Genomic DNA, 19683 nt, shown 5'->3' with positions numbered 1-19683 from the left:
TATTGTCCGGAGAAGGTTAAGGGGAGATTTTCATTGAAGCATTTAAAATTGGGTCTGCATAGGGAGAAACTCCACTGTTGAAGTGGGGTCAGTCAACAGAGAACACTGATTTAACCTAACTGGTAAATTGGTGTTTCTTTTTCTACAGCAAGCTATGGTCTGGAATGCAGGGCTTCAAACGGCATTGGAAGCAGATTCAAAAGTTACTTTTAAAAGGGATTTGGATAAATATTTGAAAAGGAAAAAATAGTCGACCTTATGGATTAAAAAGCTGAGGAGTGGGGCCAATTGGGTATCTTTCAGAGAGATACAATGGGCTGAAGGGTCTCCCTCTGATTCGGGGGAAGGCTGAATTTTCTGCTACTGATGATGGACCTGAGGATTGAACAACAGTTAAGCTAGAGAGAGACCAATAGGGGACCATGGGGCTGGCAGAGGTACAAATTAGACATTGGATATAGATGGATATGTAGGTAAGGATGAGAACTCAGTCAGTGTTTTGCATGATGGGAAGCCTGTGTCAGATTAGTGAGGTCAGAGATGAATTTTACGAAGCACTTTTGAACTCTAGCATGAAATATTTAAGATGCACTATCAGGGTCGGTCTTGTTTGCAAGAGGAGAACAACCAATACATGCAGCAGGCAGTGACGCTGGAATAGCAAGACCAATGTCATTGTGTAGAAGTGATACCCTCAGTGCCCAGCTTCTTGTGAGAATATGAAATAGTGCAAAATGTGCATGGACTGGGACTTATCACCACTCTTAGCAGAATTCTTGCGCTTAGTTTAATATATCGTGGGGAATTTGTTCTGTGAAGTCTCCGCTGCAGTGGATCTGTTTGAGAGTTTTGCTTCGGGGAGCCTTCTAACCTTGGATACTTGAGTTGATGGGTATCTGTGTATTTACTGATGTAGAATCATGTTTTACTCTGTTTATTCCACATTTTGGGATCTGGAGTAGGTGAATTCCATCCTGTAAGATGTAGCCATGGCAAAAGAAGCAGCCATGTTAGCCTGTGAATTTCTGCCCAGCGATGTGCACAATTGTGGAGAGTTTTCCCCGATTCCCATGGACTCCAGCTTTGCCAGGGCTCCTTGATGCCACACTCGGTAAAATGCTGCCTCGATGTCAAGAGCAGTCACTCTCATTCACCTCTTGAGTTCAGCTCTTTTGACCAGTTAGCAGGTTATTGCCGAGTAGGTGCTGTTTGATATCACTGTCGGTGACACCTTTTATGGCTGATGATGGAGAGTAATCTGAGGGGGCGGTAATTGGTCAGGTTTGGATTTGTCCTGCTTTTTGTGTACAAGACATACCTGGGTAATTTTCCACATTGCCAGGTAGATGTCAGTGTTGTAGCTGTACTGGAACAGCTTGGCTAGGGGCCCGGCAAGTTCTGGAGCACAAGTCTGCAGTACTATTGCTTGGATGTTGTCAGGGCCCATAGCCTTTGCAGTATCCAGTTATGTGATGATAATCCTGTGCAGAGCCTTGGATACATGGAGTTAATTTGTGAGCACTGAAGCTAACTATCCCTGTCTATTTTTGCCTATCTTTTGTTAACTCTTTAATTACTTTTCTCAGGAATCCTAGTTTGCATTTAACAGTTCTCTTTGGACTGGTACTTCTGATAATCACTGTTTGTCCTTTCCTATTCTTTTTAAAGTCATTTTCTTTAGAAGAAAAAGCTTTCTCATTCTCTTTTAATTATTTTTATAATCCCACGTAGCCTCTTCAATTTGGATTTTCTTCAGTCTGACCTCTGTTTGGCTTCTGCAGCTCCTTTTAGCTTTTATTCTGCAACTTTGTAATCTCCCTGGTTTTTTTTTTGAAGGTAAAACAATATTTCTGCATAGCTACAAGTTGGATATGTATTGGGGAAAGACATTCTCACCAAATGTTAAACCTGAATCACTAACTTCATTTTCTGATGTGGATACTGATCGATCTGTCCCGTTCTGCAGGTTTTGCGCTCGATTAGCAACATTCCCGTTTTTTAATAAAATATTTAAAGAGCTGATTAATTTTGAGATGATAACTGAGAGAGGGTGCTCTTTGCGTGCCTTCAGTATGAACTCATAAGATTTGTAACTGGCTGGTGTAAGCCGCGTATGAGTTTGGATCCAGTGTTGTGAGCACGGCACTGTGCACGTTTTGAAGTGGTTGGACAAAACCACTACTACAATAATAGTATTGTACTTTTAAGACATGCGTGCTCTCGTTAATTATAACTTGCTCCTTTTGAGCTCTTTCACTGTGAATTGGTCTGTAGAGCTTCTGTGGCAAGTACATGATCAGTGGAGTCAAACTAGATTTTCAGTTTGCTCAGTGTTTTACTTTTGTTTCCCACTTAGTTTGTGAGAGCCTCTTATTCTTAAACTGCTCTAACTCAATTACATTGGCCCTTCACTTCACTTCACTTCACACCCCTTGATTTTTGTATTGGGAAGATCTGTTGGTCTTTGGCCTCCAAATGGAACAGAAGTAGTATTCATCTGGGGCAGCGCTAGTTAGAATATTCCCACGTCTCCATACTGGGTGCAGTCCTTTCTGAATTAAATGATTTGTAAACTTTTTCTTTTCTTGCACAGATTATTTAGATCACGTGTACTGGCATGTCCCAATTCTCTGTTATCCTGCAGGTTTCCTCTGCTGCAAAGGCACAATAAATTCCTTAGCAGGATCTTTTTGAAGTTTGGTGTCTGTCCTGGATCTCAAAGTAGCTCTTTTGGGGATCTGGAACAGTGGAATATTGCACAGTGTGTTGAAGAGCTCCTAGAGTCCACAGCATAGAAGCAGGCCATTAGCCATACCGGCCCATACTAGCATTTAGGCTTCACACAAGCCCTGGCCCCTTATGGCTTCCCCAGTGAATGTAATGATCCTGACGTGCTTTTGAAAGTTGCAGTGTTGTCCACACTCTGTGGGAGGAAAAAAACCAAGGTGATCGAAGTGATGGAACTCCACAGAGAATGCCTTTTAAAAAAACACCTCTGTTCAGGGTTAGTCACATGCTGATGTATTCACTGGGCTATTTATAAATCTAATCATAAGATCCCATGCAGCTAATCATGTACAAAGGCTTGTTCATATTTATACTTAGGGTAACAGTGGCTGCTCCAATTGTGGGATCCACTTAACCTTGACCAGATTGACATTTGGTTTTTGCAAAGCAATTGATGACCTGGAATTGAATTTCTGAATCTATATTTAGGATAACAATTAATAGTTAAATAGTAATCACGATTCAACAGCAACAATGGCAACAGCTTAGATTGAGATCACATCTTTAATGAAATAAAATGCCCCAAAGTGCTTCACTTGAGCGTTTGCCCAGCCAGGGGAAAGATACTTTCTGCATCAACCCTGTCGAGTCCCGTAAGAATTTTGTACACTTAAATGAGAGTACCTCTCATTCTCCTAAACTCCAGAGAATAAAGGCCCAGTCTCTTCAATCTCTCCTTATAGGACAATCCTGCCATTCCGGGAATCAGTCTGGTGAACCTTCGCTGGCCTCCCTCTATGGCAAGTTAAATCCTCGCTTAGGTAAGGGAAGCAAAACTGTACACAAGATTCCAGGACAAAAGCTTGCTCAAGGAGGTAGGTTTTAAAGAGCAGGCAAGTGAAGAAAGGGAGATGAAGAGGTTTAGGGAGGGAATTCCAGAGTTTAGGCCCCAAGCAGCTGAAGGCATGGACATAAAGGGTGGTGAGATTAAAATCGGGGGTGCTCAAGAAACCATAATTGAATGAGTGTGGGATTGTAGGAGGTTAGAAAGTTAGGACAGCGGAGGCCATGGTGAGACTTGCAAACAAGAATATAAATTTTAAAATTGAGGTGTTCCTTGAGTGGGAGCCAGTGTATGTGAGTGAGTACAGGGATGATAGGGGAACAGGATTTGGCACGAGTAAGGACACAAGGAGCTGAGCTTTGCATGACCTCAAGTTTACGGAGGGTAGAATGTGAGAAGCCAGCCAAGCGCGGATTGGAATAGTCAAATCCAGAGGTCATGAAGGCATGAATGAGAGTTCCAACAACAAATGAGCTGGGGCACTGGCAGATCTGGACAATATTATGGAGGTGGAAATCGGCAGTCTTAACAATGGCTCATCTCGGGGCCAAAAATGGCACCATGGCTGTGAACAGTCTGGTTCAACCACAACAAAAACAGAAATACCTGGAAAAACTCAGCAGGTCTGGCAGCATCGGCGGAGAAGAACAAAGTTGATGTTTCGAGTCCTCATGACCCTTCAACAGAACGAAGTAAAAATAGGAGAGGGGTGAAATATAAGCTGGTTTAAGATGGGGGTGGGGGGAGGTTGTAGGGACAAGCAAGCAGTGATAGGAGCTGATAACTAAAAGATGTCACAGACAAAAGAACAAAGAGGTGTTGAAGGTGGTGATACTATCTAAACGAATGTGCTAATTAAGAATGGATGGCAGGACACGCAAAGTACAGCTCTAGTGGGGGTGGGGTGGAAAGACTAGCAGGGCATAAAAGGTATAGATTTAAAAACAATGGAAATAGGTGGGAAAAGAAAAATCTATATAAATTATTGGAAAAAACAGAAGGAAGGGGCAGAAACGGAAAGGCGGTGGGGATGGAGGAGTGCCAGCATGTGGTTGAGAAATAGGAGGGGCCCAAAGGTAGATCCTTGGGGGACACCACAGGGAGCTGTGTGGGAAAGTGAAGAGAAGCCAGAACAAGTGGAGTTCCAGGAGAGTTGAGCACGGATTTAGAAGAGGACAATGTTTAAGGACTTTGGGGAGTAAAGGAAGGATGGGGATGGAGAAGGAGTTTGTAAAGACAGTGGGCTCGGGTTGTTTGTTTAAGGTGGGGGGTGATGATGCAGTTATAAAGGAGTGAGGAACAACGCCTGACGAGAGAGAGAGTCGTTAACAATATCAGCAAGAGCTGGGTCTCATGGACAAGATGAGCTCGGGGCCATGAGGGGTGATCGGAGAGAAACGAGAGAGAGATGCCAGACCTTCTGTTGCCTAGGCCCTAAACTCTGAAATTCCCTCCCTCTCCGCCTAGCTACCTTGCTTTTATCCTTTTGAGACTCTCTTCAAATCCTCCCTCCATAGGCAAGCGTTTGGTCACCACCTAATTTTGCCTTACATGGCTCGCAGCCAAAGTTTGTTTGATCATACTCCTGTGAAGGGCTTTGAGACACTTCACTACATTAAAGAGGCTATATAAATGCAAGTTGTTGTTATCACCTCCCTATGCACCTTCAAAAGACCCTTAAATATTCTTCATTTCAACCCCTGTCTGAAGTGCACTCAATTGAGACATGAGAGTGATGTAACTTATTTTGCAGGTGAGCCTGAACTCTTGTCAATAGGCTAGAGAGAGAAATAACACTGATGTTGGAGAAAAGAAAGGAGACAGACTTGCATTGTTATAGCGCCTTTCACGCCCACTTGCTGTCTCAAAATGCTTTATAGCCAATGAAGTGTTGGTGAAGGGTGTCACCGCTGTAATGTAAGAAACACAGCAGCTAGTTTGCGCACAGCAAGCTCCCACATGTAACATTGACGGGATAATTTCTTCTTGTGATGCTGATCAAGGGAAAAATATTGGTCAGGACAGTGCCGATAACTCCACTGCTCTCCTTCAAAATAGTGTCACAGACTCTTTTACATCCACCTCAGGGAACAGACAAAACCTCCGTTAACATCGCTTGAAAAAGGTGGCACCTCTGACAGTGTAGCACTCGCTCATTGGAGCACTGGAGTGTCAGGCTTGACGAGTTCCTTGGGTTCAGGTCTAACTGGCAGATTCACGTAAGGGGAAAAAATGAGTTAAAGATTTCTCCCACTCTTCTGCTCCCCCCCCTCCACCCTCGCTCTCTCTCCCTCTGCCTGCCCTCCAGGTACAGTTTTTGAGGAAGGGAACTGTGTGAAGTCAACCTGTTTATCTGCTTTTAATCTTTTCTGTTGGGAGATTGTCTACTCTTCAGTTTGTTTCCAACAGCTGGATGGTGGGAGCCTGTACATCCGTACAAACAATCCGAGTTTGAGTAATCGGAAAGGATGACTACAAATCCCAGGGTGGCCATTATGTGAGGCTGTGTTCAGATGACTTGATTGCTCAGTTAAAGCAGTTGCTCAGGTTTCAGGCACATTCCTGTTCATTTGTTTCCATGGTATTCAATTGTTCAGAATTCTGTTTCTAATTTCCCATTATACACAAGGTTCGACCCCATTAACTGCAGTGAGAGTCATCATCAGTTTGATTGTTTTGATGGTGTTGTTTGAATTTCATAGAATCAACAGCATAGATATGAGCCTCCTCCCACCTTATTCCATTTCATCTGACCAGCATATGCTATTGTTGTTTTCTGTCTCGTCTATTTATCGAGCTGCCTCTTTCAGTATATTTATCAAACATGTTTGAAGGAGGAAAATTGGCCAGGTCACTCGAAAATCTTCTTCTACCACTTGAATGCTGCTCCAGGGCCGTGTGTGTGTGCTCCCCTGTGCACCAGGGCCGTGTGTGTGTGCTGCCCTGTGCTTCAGGGCCGTGTGTGTGTTGCCCTCTGCTCCGGGTCCGTGTGTGTGTTGCCCTGCGCTCCGGGTCCGTGTGTGCGTTGCCCTGCGCTCCGGGTCCCTGTGCGTGTTGCTCTGTGCTCCGGGTCCGTGTGTGCATGTTGCTCTGTGCTCCGGGTCCGTGTGTGCGTGTTGCTCTGTGCTCCGGGTCTGTGTGTGTGTTACCCTCTGCTCCGGGTCCGTGTGTGTGTTGCTCTGTGCTCTGGGTCCGTGTGTGTGTTGCCCTCTGCTCTGGGGCCGTGTGTGTGTTGCTCTGTGCTCCGGGTCCGTGTGTGTGTTGCCCTGTGCTCCGGGGCCGTGTGTGTGTTGCTCTGTGCTCCGGGTCCGTGTGTGTGTTGCTCTGTGCTCCGGGTCCGTGTGTGTGTTGCCCTGTGCTCCGGGTCCGTGTGTGTGTTGCTCTGTGCTCCGGGTCCGTGTGTGTGTTGCTCTGTGCTCCGGGTCCGTGTGTGTGTTGCTCTGTGCTCCGGGTCCGTGTGTGTGTTGCCCTGTGCTCCGGGTCCGTGTGTGTGTTGCTCTGTGCTCCGGGTCCGTGTGTGTGTTGCCCTGTGCTCCGGGTCCGTGTGCGCGTTGCCCTGTGCTCCGGGTCCGTGTGCGTGTTGCCCTCTGCTCCGGGTCCGTGTACGCGTTGCTCTGTGCTCCGGGTCCGTGTGCGTGTTGCTCTGTGCTCCGGGTCCGTGTGTGTTGTTGCCCTGTGCTCCGGGTCCGTGTGCGCGTTGCCCTCTGCTCCGGGTCCGTGTACGCGTTGCTCTGTGCTCCGGGTCCGTGTGCGTGTTGCTCTGTGCTCCGGGTCCGTGTGTGTGTTGCCCTGTACTCCGGGTCCGTGTGCGCGTTGCCCTGTGCTCCGGGTCCGTGTGTGCATTGCTCCGGGGCCGTGTGTGTGTTGCTCTGCGCTCCCGGTCCGTGTGTGCGTTGCACTGTGCTCCGGGTCCGCGTGTGTGTTGCTCTGCGCTCCCGGTCCGTGTGTGCGTTGCCCTGTGCTCCGGGTCCGTGTGTGCGTTGCCCTGTGCTCCGGGGCCGTGTGTGTGTTGCCCTGTGCTCCGGGTCCGTGTGCGTGTTGCCCTGTGCTCCGGGGCCGTGTGTGTGTTGCCCTGTGCTCCGGGTCCGTGTACGTGTTGCCCTGTGCTCCGGGGCTGTGTGTATGTTGCCCTGTGCTCCGGGGCCGTGTGTCTGTTGCCCTGTGCTCCGGGGCCGTGTGTGTGTTTTGTATGTCAGGCCTAGGCCTTTTGGTGGGGCAGGATGCCTGTTACCATGACTCCTTTGCCTTTTCACATTATGCCTCTATTTAACTTCAACTTCTCCTGCTAACTTCAAAGATTCATCTGTGTGAACCCCTCATCAGTGATCCTGCATCACTTTTTAAATTGAATGGTTTAGTTTGCCAATTGCTGTCCCAATGCAACAACCTCCCCTTCGTTCCCCTTCCAGCACAGCTTCCTTCCTCAATGGCCTAGAAAGAAAAACTCAGAGAGGTTTCCAGTAAGAATGTCACCCCATCCTTGCCCTTTGCACTCCACTTTTCCCAGTCTGTGCCACAGGAAACTGAAGTTCCCAATTGTCACTTCTAAGATTTTTCTCCTCTATCTCATTTCCACTATATGGTGGCCTATACTAAACCAAACATCCCTGCTTCCTCTCACCCTACCAAATAGATTGTATCATTGGACCCTCCAGCCTTTCCAGGGCTGGAATAGTTGGCCAATACTGCCACCTGTCTTTCTTTCCCAATTCGTCCTGGATACACATAGTCAGACATTTATTTTGAACCAGTTTTCCGTCATTGCTGCTGTTTCATTTCCCACTCCAAATGTGCCTTTTTGTCTGGCTTGCATTTTTCCCCTATACGATTTTACAAAGTATTTAGAACAGAAAAGCAGGGCATTTGGTCTAACAGTTCCATGTCAGTGTTGACTCTCCACAGGAGCTCCCTTCCCACCTCTCTTCCCTAAGTCTTTCACCCCTTTCTTCTTCAGTTGCTTACTCAGCTCCTCCTTGAGTGCTCTTTGCCTCAACAGCTGCTTATGGTTGCAAGTTCCACATTCTAACCATTCTCTGGTTAACACAGTTTCTCTTGAATCCCCTTTTGGATTTATTGATGACTGTCTGATACCTGTGGCTCCTAGTTCTGGGCCCACTGGTCTACCTCTATCGTATCAAAGCCTTCGTAATCCTAAAGAAATCTATCAGTCTTTTCTAGAGAAAATAGCCCCAGCCTGTCCCATCTTTCCTAAGGTTACAACCTCTCAGTTGTTGTATAATTTTAGTAAATGCTTCTCGTGTCTATTCCAGTGCCTCTATGTCCTCTTTATAATATGGAGACCCAGAAATGTTGGCAGCACTACCAAGTGTGGTCCAACCAAGGTTCTGTACAAGTTTAACTTAACTTTTCTGCTCTTCAGTCCATCTGCCTGGAAATGAACTCCAGCGCTTTGCTTGCTTTTTAAAAATAGTCTTGTTAACCTCTGTGACTATTTTTAGTGATTTATGTATCTGGACCTCCCAGATTCCTCGGTTCATCTACTCATTTAGGCACTCATTTTCCAACTAATATATGGCTTCCTTATTCTTCGTTCTCTAATGTATTGCCTCACACTCAAGTATATTGAAATTCTTTTACCAATTATACACCCATCCTGCAAATTTATTGATGTCATCCTGTGTTGTGATGCATTCCTGCTTTTGTTGTGAACCCCGTGGAGACTGATGATTTTTGAAAAGAGATGAATTCCCCTAACGATCAACGGAAATAACCAAAGGACCAGATTTCACTTTTTAATACTTTTACTGAAACAAGCAATCTAAAGTCAGCGTAGATCAAACATTAAATAATGGACAATTGATACATCAAATAAATTACCTAATGCAACTGGAGGAGCTTCAGAAGTAACTTCAAGAAGACAGCTCACCACCACCTTTCCCAGAGGCAATTAGGGATGGGCAATAAATGCTGGTCAAGCCTATAGCACCCACATCCCATGGTGCAAATAAAAATAATGCCTTAACTGCTTTACTTTACACCATGCTTCTGATAGATAAGTAGCATAAAAGTAGTCTCAAGATCACTCCCTGCTCTTAAACAGAGATTCACCTCTTCCGGCCATACCGGTTCGAAACCTCCAGTGACCTTCGATGGTCGTTCCACTCTGCTTGAGTTTCCTGGATGTGATTAGAACCAGCAAGGCACACCTTATAAATCCCGGTTCCCTAAATCTTCACGAGCCCCATCTGTCCTATTATCTTTGTTTTGAAAAGAAACTAAAGCTTTAAAAGCATCCTGCTTGGTCTTCAACTTGAGCAGTTTTCCCTGGTTCTCCACAGGAGCAGCTTTTTCTCTGTTTTGTGAGCTGTGTGAAAAGATGCTAAAACTGCCACTCAACGCGTCAATAAGTTTCAATTTGAGTTTCTTTCCCCATGACAACCTGAGATCATGTGGGCATTTCTCTGAGTTGAAGTGTTTACCAGTAATTTGCCATCCTCTTTTTGAGAAGTGTCTATTTTACTTCGAGTTAAAGGGACACTTTAAAGCATAATTGTTTTGTAAATTTCAACGTTCATGACACTTTGCATTCACTACTCCTGCAAATTGGTGTCGTCTGCAAATTTTAAAATTGTACGTCTATTTCCCATCCAATTTATTTGTGTAACTAGTGAATATCATTGATCTCAGCACCGATCCTTGTGGAATACTTCCCACCATTTTCCAATCTCAGTAACTACCTTTAACTCTTCCCCTGTTTTCAATTTTAAAGCTACTTGTCCATTCTGCTACTTGTCCCTGACTCTACATGCTCTGACCTTAGTCACCCCCACCTTCTCAAGAGCAACTAGGGATGGGCAATAAATGCTGGCCTAGCCAGCGAAGCCCACTTCTCCTGAATGAATTAAAAAAAAATCCTACTACGTGGGACTTTAATGAAAGCCTTTTGGAAATCCAAATATGTTGTGTCTACTGCATTATCCTTCTCTCCCTATTCAGTGAGGTTGATTAAAGCATACACTTCTTTGGATTCTGTGCTATATTTTCAGTTTCTAGATGTTTTTCTGGTGAAAAGACCCCTTATGAGACCAATCAGCTCCACATCACTGGATTTGTTCTATCATGTTAGCTATCCACCAGTCCTCTAGCATCATTCCTGTTTCTAATGAATTTATATAAATGTAACAGTGCCTCTCCCTGACGATTTTGAACATACATGGATGTAATCCGTCCAAACCAGGGCTTTAATCCTCTTTTAAATTTGATTATTTTATTAATTACCTCCCCCACCACTCCTTTCTATCTTAACTGCCTTTAAATCTTTTTTGAGTTCTTAAAATGTTTCATCAGTCATGTTATTTTCTTTGGTAAATATCGAGGCAAAGTAACTATCCAATACTTCTGCCATTTTGCTGTCCTTTCATGTGAGTTTATCACATGCATCCCTTAGTAGCCCTGACCCTAACCTGATTTTTATAGCTTTACTTGTAGAATCCTTTACTATTTATTTCATATTCAGTGATAATTTTGTTTTGTGGTTTCATCTTTTCCTCTTAATTGTTTTTGGTTTCTTTCCTAACTTTTCATATTCACTTTTGACCTCTCCTTTGTCTGCGTACTTAGTGTCTGCCTTTTTCTTTAGTTTCAATCTTGTCCTTATTTTCTTAATCATCCTTGGTTATGCCACTTCTGGTCGTTTTGTTCCTTCTAGTTTAAATGTTTTGCATTGCATTCCTCCTCTGATGCTATCCATCATCCTAATTATCAGATGCTTGACTCCAGCCATTCTATTCCGCTGTATCTCCTGCCTGAGATGCCGGAGTGTCTATAGCTCACACTCCAGCTCAAAGACTCAAACCAGCAATATTTACTGCAGATTTTGCAATCCTGGACAGCCTCACTGATCACAGACTCCCACATAATACAATCACAACATACAACCTGTACTAACCTTCCTTTATTTGTTAATTATCAGTAGTTTGTGTTTAGAATCAATAGAATTTCAGGTATACAAGTTGTCCTTTGGTAGTACTGAACTTGAGTATTGCTGAAAAAAAAGACATACTGTCGAAGCTTTTTGTCTTGCACTCATCAGGACAATCGCAAGAATGCCAAATTTCAAAGGGAGCAACAATTTATACTGTTTACTATTCAGTTCTCATGCAGTATAAATTGTTGTTCCCTTTACAATTGGTATTCTTTTCCTATTATTTGTTCATGGGATGTGGGCACTACTGGCCGGGCCAACATTTATTGCCCATCCCTAATTGTCCTTGAGAAGATGGCGGTGAGCTGCCTTCTTGAACTGCTGCAGCCCATGTGGTGTTGGGGAGCAGAGCTCCAGGATTTTGCAATTGTCCCGATGATTGCAAGATGAAAAGCTTTGAGAGCATGTCTCCCTTTTCAGCAATACAATAGAATTTTTTGAAGTCTATTATTAGTTTGCTGATGGATTAGTTTGATTTGAAAATAATTAGTCATAAATTCCTTATTATTTATGCATGGCATTTAAGGGAACTTGGACCTGTTTATAGTTGGCTTTCTCTGCCTGGTTTATTTTATCTCCTTAGATCGATTTGTATTAACTTCCTACTGTACTCTGAAAGGCCTTTCTGTTCCCCTAGCCCAGTGCTTCCCAAACCTTTTCCCACTGTGAACCCATTTTGATGCTTGAAAATTGGTGCTACCCAGACTTAGAGCAGGTGGGGGATGGAGGGGGGGTTGGGGAGGGAATTGTTGAGTGGGTGCCAATGGTTTTGTCCACAACCATTTTGTAGGGGTCTTGAAACTAAGAATTGTGCACGCACTTGTAATGGAACCTCCACTAATCCCATTCCTGTCCCACCAGAGTCTCTGCTCGACATTTGCTATTGTTGCCTTGGAGCTTGTGACCCCAAATGATCATCCCACGACCCCAGTGGGGGTAACGACCCATCATTTGGGAACCTCTACCGTAGCAATTGACTTCCCGATGAGAACTGCATTGCTACACTTCCCTGTACAATCCTTCACTCAATATTGAATATTACTGTGACTATGTCACATTGCTGTGTGAATGCAAACAAGCTGTGTTGATTTTTCTGCCAACGAATTGCTTTGGTTTCCCCACAGAGTGACCCTGGAAGCTTTCCCATTTTCGAGCAACTTGGATTGGACCAGAGCTCGGATTTCTCAGACACCTCATTCCAGCAGAAACTGGATGAAGCCAAAGAGCAGGTTAAACGGGAGATCAGGAAAGAATTGAAGATAAAGGAAGGTGCAGAGAACCTGCGAAAAGTTACCACTGACAAAAAAAACCTGTCCAATGTGGAACATGTCCTCAAGAACTCCAATCGGAAGCTGGAGATGTTACATGAGCAGCTGCAGGACCTAAACGCGCACATTGTAGTGAAGGACCCTGAGGAACTGCAAGGTAATTGCTGGAATGTTTATTCTATCTATATAATAGGTAAACACAGGCAATATGTAAAAAATTAATCTGCATCTCGGCTGTAGGAGTGCCAATATGTAACCAGTAACCTTGGGTCAGGCTGCTCGATTATGGTTCCAACCCCATTGAAATGAATGGAACTGTTCGAGTACAAAGATAGCATCAAATGAACAACTTAAGCCTTCATTGGTGAAAAGCTCCTTTAAAATAGGAAATGCTGTTTTAATTTTATCTTGCTGAGACAGAGGGGGTACTTGGAGTGAAAGATGCCCCCACCCCCTCAGTAAAAAAAGTGAGACAAGACAGAGAGTTTAACATTTGTGGTGAAGAAGCTTAGAGATAATGGCCCCTAACTTCCACGCTCCCCAGCATCGGATTTGGGGGGTACCCCAATGACGCGTTAGGGAATCTCTCTGGGAAGTTCCCAGGTAAAGATTTGCATGGCAATTGCCAGAAGTGCCCACTTCCTCTGGAGAATTGCGCTGCACTGGGAACCATCCAAAAATGCGATTTAAATCGCAAACTTCAGATAGTTCCGTCGGGGCTATACCAATAGTAACTCAGAAAAGAGTTAGAAGAATTAAAACCTCTTCTAACCTCTGAGTAATTATTGTAAAGACCCAGACGGACCCCATGGGACTGCCCCACACTGCCGAGCACCCCCCCCCCCCCCCCCCCCCCCCCCCCCCTAGATGGGACTCTCCCCATCATCCCCCCCAGACCTTGGACCCTCTAAACACTCCCCCCGCCCCTCAAACCTGGACCCCTCCAAACACACCACCGAATCGGGACCCCCCCACCACAGACCTTGGGCACCCGTAGCCCCCCACCCCCACCGACCTCAGCCCCCTCCCGCCCTGGAACTCCAAACCCACCCCTTGCGCAGACTTCTGATCCCCACCCACTGGACACCCCGTACACCCTCCCCCGCCGAATCCTATCCATTTGCCTTAGACACATACCTTCCCACCTAGCATGGATGGGGGATTGGTTAACATACACAAGACAGAGTGTCGGCATTAATGGGTCTTTTTCAGGTAGGATAGACGTAACTAGTGGAATGCCACAAGGATCAGTCCTAGGGTCTCAATTATTTACTATCTATATTAATGACTTGGAGGAGGGGGCAGAGTGTAATGTATCCAAATTTGCTGACGATACAAAAATAGCTGGGAGGGTATGTTGTGATGAGGACATAAGGAATCTGCAAGGGAACGTAGGTTGAGTGAGTGGCAAAAACTTGACAGATGGAGTTTACTGTAGGAAAATGTGAGGTCATGCACTTTGGTAGGGAGAATCAAAAGGCAGACTGTTATTTAAATGGAGAGAGACTCCAAAAAAGTGCAGCACAGAAGGATCTGGGTGTTCTTGTGCATGAAACACAAAAAGTTAGCATGCGTGTGGAGCTAGTAATTAATAAGGCAAATGGAATTTGGGCTTGTATTGCTAGGGGATTAGAGTTTAAAAATAGGGAAGTCTTGTTACAACTGTACAGGGTGTTGGTGAGGCTGCACCTGGAGAACTGTGTAGAGTTTTGGTCCTCGTATTTAAGAAAGGATATACTGGCATTGGAGGCAGTTCAAAAGAGATTCACTAGGCTGATTCCTGGGATGAAGAGGTTCCCTTGGGGCCTGGGACAGATCAGCCATGAACTTATTGAATGGTGGGGCAGGCTGGATCTAGACTTCGCTGGGGCCTGTGAAGAGTCTTTCAATGCAGGCTCCAAGCAGCTGCAGCGAACAGAAGTGTCAACGTTATTTTCAAGACCAGCTAAGTAGATATTTATTTCTCCTAATTTCTGCGGGCCAGCACTTTCCAGCGCTAGGCTGAGGTTACGGCCCAATAATCTGAGTTTAAATTAATCGTCACATACATGACAACCAACATAGGTTTGATAAGGACAAATTGTGTATGACTAACTTAACTGAATTCTTTGGTGAATTAATGGAGAGGATTGAAGAGTGCAGTGATGCTGGTGTTTTGTGAATGGACTTTCAAAAGAGAATTGATAAAGTACCATACAACAAACTTATTAGCAAATTTGAAGCCCATCAGCTTAAAAGGGCAATAGTAGAGTGGATGTGAAATTAATTAAGGGAGTAGCCGTGAATGGTTGTTTCTCAGACTAGAGAGACGTGTAGGATAGATGCTGCATCTGCACCTTGGAGTGTGAGCCCCAAAGGTTGTGTTGCCTTCCTGGTGCCAGGGCTAATGACATTTCCTCGGGGCTGGAGAGTAACTTGGAGTGGGAAGGGAAAGACTCAGCTGTCGTGGTCCAATTAAGCAGGTAGGGCTAAGAAAGAGTTCTGCTGAGTGACTATGGGGCAGCTAAGGGCTAAATTAAAAAGCAGAACCACAAAGGTAATAGTCTCTGAATTACAGCCTGACCCATGAACAAATTGGCATAGGGTAAATAAAAGCCGAGAGTTGAATGCATGGCTCCAAGATTAGTGAGGGGAAAATGGGTTTCAATTCATGGGGCTCTGGTGCCAGTCCTAGGGAAAAAGAGAGTTGTACTGTTGGCATGGGCTTTACTTGAACTGTGCTGGGATCCTAGTGAATTGGATAACTAGAGCTGTAGAGAGGGCTTTAAACTAAATAGTGGATTGGGGGGATGTGGGGTTCAGTTGAGGGAAATTTAGAATGCTAAAGACAAGGTAATTGTTGAGGTTAGTGATACAGGTAATGATAACTAGCATGTGACCGGAAGGAACAGAGCATACCAACATAAGAGTGGGGAAAAAAATCTGAAAACATAGATTTAAAGGCCCTTTATCTGAGTAGATACAGTATTTGTAACAAGATGGATGAATTGATAGCACAAATAGAAATAACTGAGTATGATATGATAGCCATTACAGAGTTGTATTGCAAGGTGACCAAAGCTAGGAACTGAATATTCAAGATTATTTGACATTTCAAAAGGATAGGAAGAAAGGAAAAGGAGGTGGAGTAGCTCTGTTAATGAAGGATGAGATTAGTACAGTAGTGAGAAATGATCTTGGCTCAGAGCACTAGGATATAGAATCAATTGAGTGGAGAAAAGAAAAAGCAAGGGAAAGAAATTAATGATGGAAGTAATTATAGGCCGGCCCCCTGACAGTACAAACACTGTAGGATAGAGTATAAATAAAATACTGGGAGATTGTAAGAAAGGTACTGCAATAATCGTGCATGATTTTAATCTTCACATAGATTGGACAAATCAAATTGGTAAAGGTAGCCTTGAGGACATGTTCATAGAATGTATTTAGGACAGTTTCTTAGAACAATACATGTTGGAACAACAAGAAAACAGACTATTTTAGATCTGGTAATGTGCAATGACATAGGATGTATTAATGATCTCACAGTAAAGGATTCTTTAGGAGAGAGTGATCACAACATGAATTTCACATTCAGTTTGAGGGAGAGCAACATGGGTCTCAAACTAGTGTCTTACATTTAAATAAAGGCAGTTGCAAAGGTAGAGGACGGAGTTGGTTAAAGTAGTTTGGGAAAGTAGATTAAAAGGTAAGGTGGTAGGTGAATAGCAGCAGATATTTAAGGACATATTTCATAATTCTCAACAAAGATATATTTAATTGAGAAAGAAAGACTCAGTGAGGAGGATGAACCATCTGTGGCTACCTAAGCAAGTTAAAGATGGTGCCAAATTGAAAGAAAAGGCGTGCAGTGCTACAGAGATTAGTTGTAAGCCAGAGGATTGGGAACATTTTTAAAACCAGCAAAGCATGTCTAGATAAGGAGAAGAGATTAGAATGAGAGGAAACTAACAAGAAATATTAAAAGACAGCAAGAGCTACAAGTATATGAAAAGGAAGAGAGTCCCTTAGATGATAAGACTTAATAGGGAATTAATAGTGGGAAACAAGGAAATGAAAGACTTTGAACAAGTATTTTTAATCTGTCTTCATGGTGGAAGACACTAAAAGGTCACCAATAATATAAAATCCAGGGGCAAAAGGGAAGGAGGAACTTAAAAGAAGCATTATTACTAGAGTAAAAAATACCGCGAAAACTAATGAAACTAAAGGCTGACAAGACCCGTGGACCTGATGACCTACATCCTAGTGTCTTAAAAGAAATGTCTACAGAAATAGAGGATACATGGGCTGCAATCTTCCAAAATTCCCTTGATTCTGGAACGGTCCCTCTGCAATGGAAAACTGCAAATGTAATGCCTATATTCAAGAAAGAAGGGAGGCAGAAAGCAGGAAACTATTGGTCAGTTAGTCCAACATTTGTCATTGGAAAAATGCTTGAATCGGTTATTAAGGAAGTAGTAGCAGGGCGTTTAGAAAATAATGTAGTCAAGCAGAGTCACATTGTCGAGGAACGTCTGCTAACTAAACTTGAAGGTGGCTTTAAGAACTCCATCTAGCTACTGCTTGGTTCTGTGACTATGCACGCGCTAAGTAAATAAATGTGAAAGGGAAATTCTGTTTGACAAGTTTATTAGCATTCTTTGAGGATGTAACGAGCAGGGTGGATCAAGGAGAACCAGTAGATGTAGTGTATTTGGATTTCCAAAAGGCGTTCGATAAATTCTCACATAAAAGGTTACACGTGTTCTAAGAAATTATGAGGATCAGGTTCGCAGGCGGGTAGTTTGATGCGGAAACAAAGAACAGGAGACTAGCTTGCTAGGATAATATTATTTTATTTTGCTTGTTTCCTACCTAGCCTATATAGGATAGAAACCAGGTCCGATACTCACAACGGGTCTGGCATAATTGGCTATATACTTACTCCACGAATTACTGGAACTGGGAGCCGTCAGTTCTGCGGAGGTGCCGCCTGTGACCCACGCTCAGCGATTAGCTTAACCCGGAGCAGACTCCCCGAACTGGGGACTTTCCAGGCTTATATATGCGCTACTTGCCGAGTTCACTGAGTCCGCGTTGGGCACTCGTCCAACACATTGTTTAGTACTGGGCATTGTTCCCATGCGGTTTCGGCTCCGACTCCCTTCAGTAGATAACAGGAAGTCTCTTAGCAACGTCTTGTGTTCAAGGTCAACTGGTGCCTGGATCCAATCTTGCATGTATTGGGACACCATGTTAACCCCTTATATTACATTCCACTGATTGGCCCAATACATGTAACGATTATACAAATACATAATAATAAGCAATACATTGTTATAACATGTACATGTTTTGTTCCAGTTGCTGCCGCACACGGCAAACATACGTACAGGTCAGTATATTACAACAGGTCAGAATCACTAAAACTCCGATTAAAATGAACAACGGAGGAAATAGGGAACGTCGTGCCGTAGTTGACAGCCCATTGAACAGATCCCACCAGTGATGGGCGGATTCCACCTCTACTACATGAGCAGCGTGTACTACCTTTTGGCCATGTATAAAGGTGGACACAGTCACCCGGGTAACATTGTCGCAATATCTGCTTTAGCTCTTCCGAGCGATCGAGGGCCTGTTTAAAACGCTCTAGCGAGATACTCCAAGGGTGCAGCCATACCTGCCACTGCATAGTGGTGAGGTGTTGCGTTCCGCTGTAATTGGTCAATAGGTAAGTATGGTTCTGCCACCGCCATCGATAGATGCCAGTAAGGCAACCTGAAAAAGGGGTCGTCGGGAGTAAGGCATGGGCATGACTAGTGGCCACACAGAGCGTATGGGGACCAATCTGCCACATCATATCTCGGGGTGCCTCAATCATCCATTCACACAAAGCCGTGTCTTCTGTAAGGCACGGGTCTCGATATCGATCCATCAACAGACAGGCCTTTCCTTGATCCGCCTGCTCACACGCGGACAAGTCATAGGTAAGATTGGTGTCCGGACTGAACCAATTCCCTTTTGTTTTGAGAAAGTAATATCCATCAGATGTAATGACCGGCAATACGTAATATCGGCACACCGTCACAAAATCAGTTACATTCAAGGTTACAAAATGTCCTTTACACAGCGTTGCATTACACCATGTTTTGTCCGGATAGGTGTTCATCCATAATTTCTCAGATACGTTCCACACCCCTCGCCAGGCCTGAACATTAGGCGAAGTGACTATTCGTAAAAATCGTTCTTTTTGCAAATGTGCATGCAGCATTTGGATACCGCAAATTGTCCAGTTCATCTGTACAGTAAAATTTTGGAACAGCCGTTGAGTCGAATCCCACACGTCCAATTCCCATTTTAAGGAATGCAGCAAAATTCGTGCAGTCTCTTCCTGCGTCATCATGGCCGACGGCATCCATCGGCCAATAGTGTACAGGCCTTGTGCAGTTGCTTGCCCCGTACTGGATAATTTAGTACGGGTCATTTCAGAGTCTATAGCATTGGATATCCCCATTACTGTCCCTGCCCCTCCTAACAAGGTATCGTACCATGCCCGTCGTCGCCGTTTAGGGTTACATTCGGGTATGACTGGCAGTCGGAAGGTGGTTGATGTTTTGGGATGCCAGACTCTCCCCTGATTAACCAGTCCATTGGGCCTCTGCCAGTGATTGGCGTCCCATTGGTAATCCTCATTTCGTCGTTGGCGGTAATAATAGTCCATTCAATACCACCCTCATGACACTGTCCTTCGGAACACATATTCACCCGGGTGTGAATGGTCAGTGCGCAGCCCGGGGCCACTGTCCACTGATTGGCCTGCCATGTGGGCATCCACTGAGTCATCCCGTTAACTACTGACCATGAATCGGAAAATAGGTGTACCCCAATAATTCCGGCCTGCATGATTACCATATGCA

General features: G+C 44.4%; 1 protein-coding gene across 1 annotated transcript in view; it reads left to right on the top strand.

Moving 5' to 3' along the window:
* The first annotated feature begins 422 nt into the window (after window positions 1–422).
* The window catches only part of pkn1a (protein kinase N1a), a 198207-nt gene continuing 178946 nt past the window's right edge, over window positions 423–19683 (top strand). The window contains exons 1-2 of the mRNA XM_041177068.1: window positions 423–437; window positions 12641–12941. Coding sequence (XP_041033002.1) covers window positions 423–437; window positions 12641–12941 — 316 coding nt within the window. The remainder of the gene's footprint in view (window positions 438–12640; window positions 12942–19683) is intronic.

The sequence above is a fragment of the Carcharodon carcharias genome, chromosome 30 (genome assembly GCF_017639515.1).
Source record: "Carcharodon carcharias isolate sCarCar2 chromosome 30, sCarCar2.pri, whole genome shotgun sequence".
NCBI classification, from domain to species: domain Eukaryota; kingdom Metazoa; phylum Chordata; class Chondrichthyes; order Lamniformes; family Lamnidae; genus Carcharodon; species Carcharodon carcharias.
Note: the sequence above shows the minus strand (reverse complement) of the source record. Positions and strands in the feature narration are given on the sequence as shown.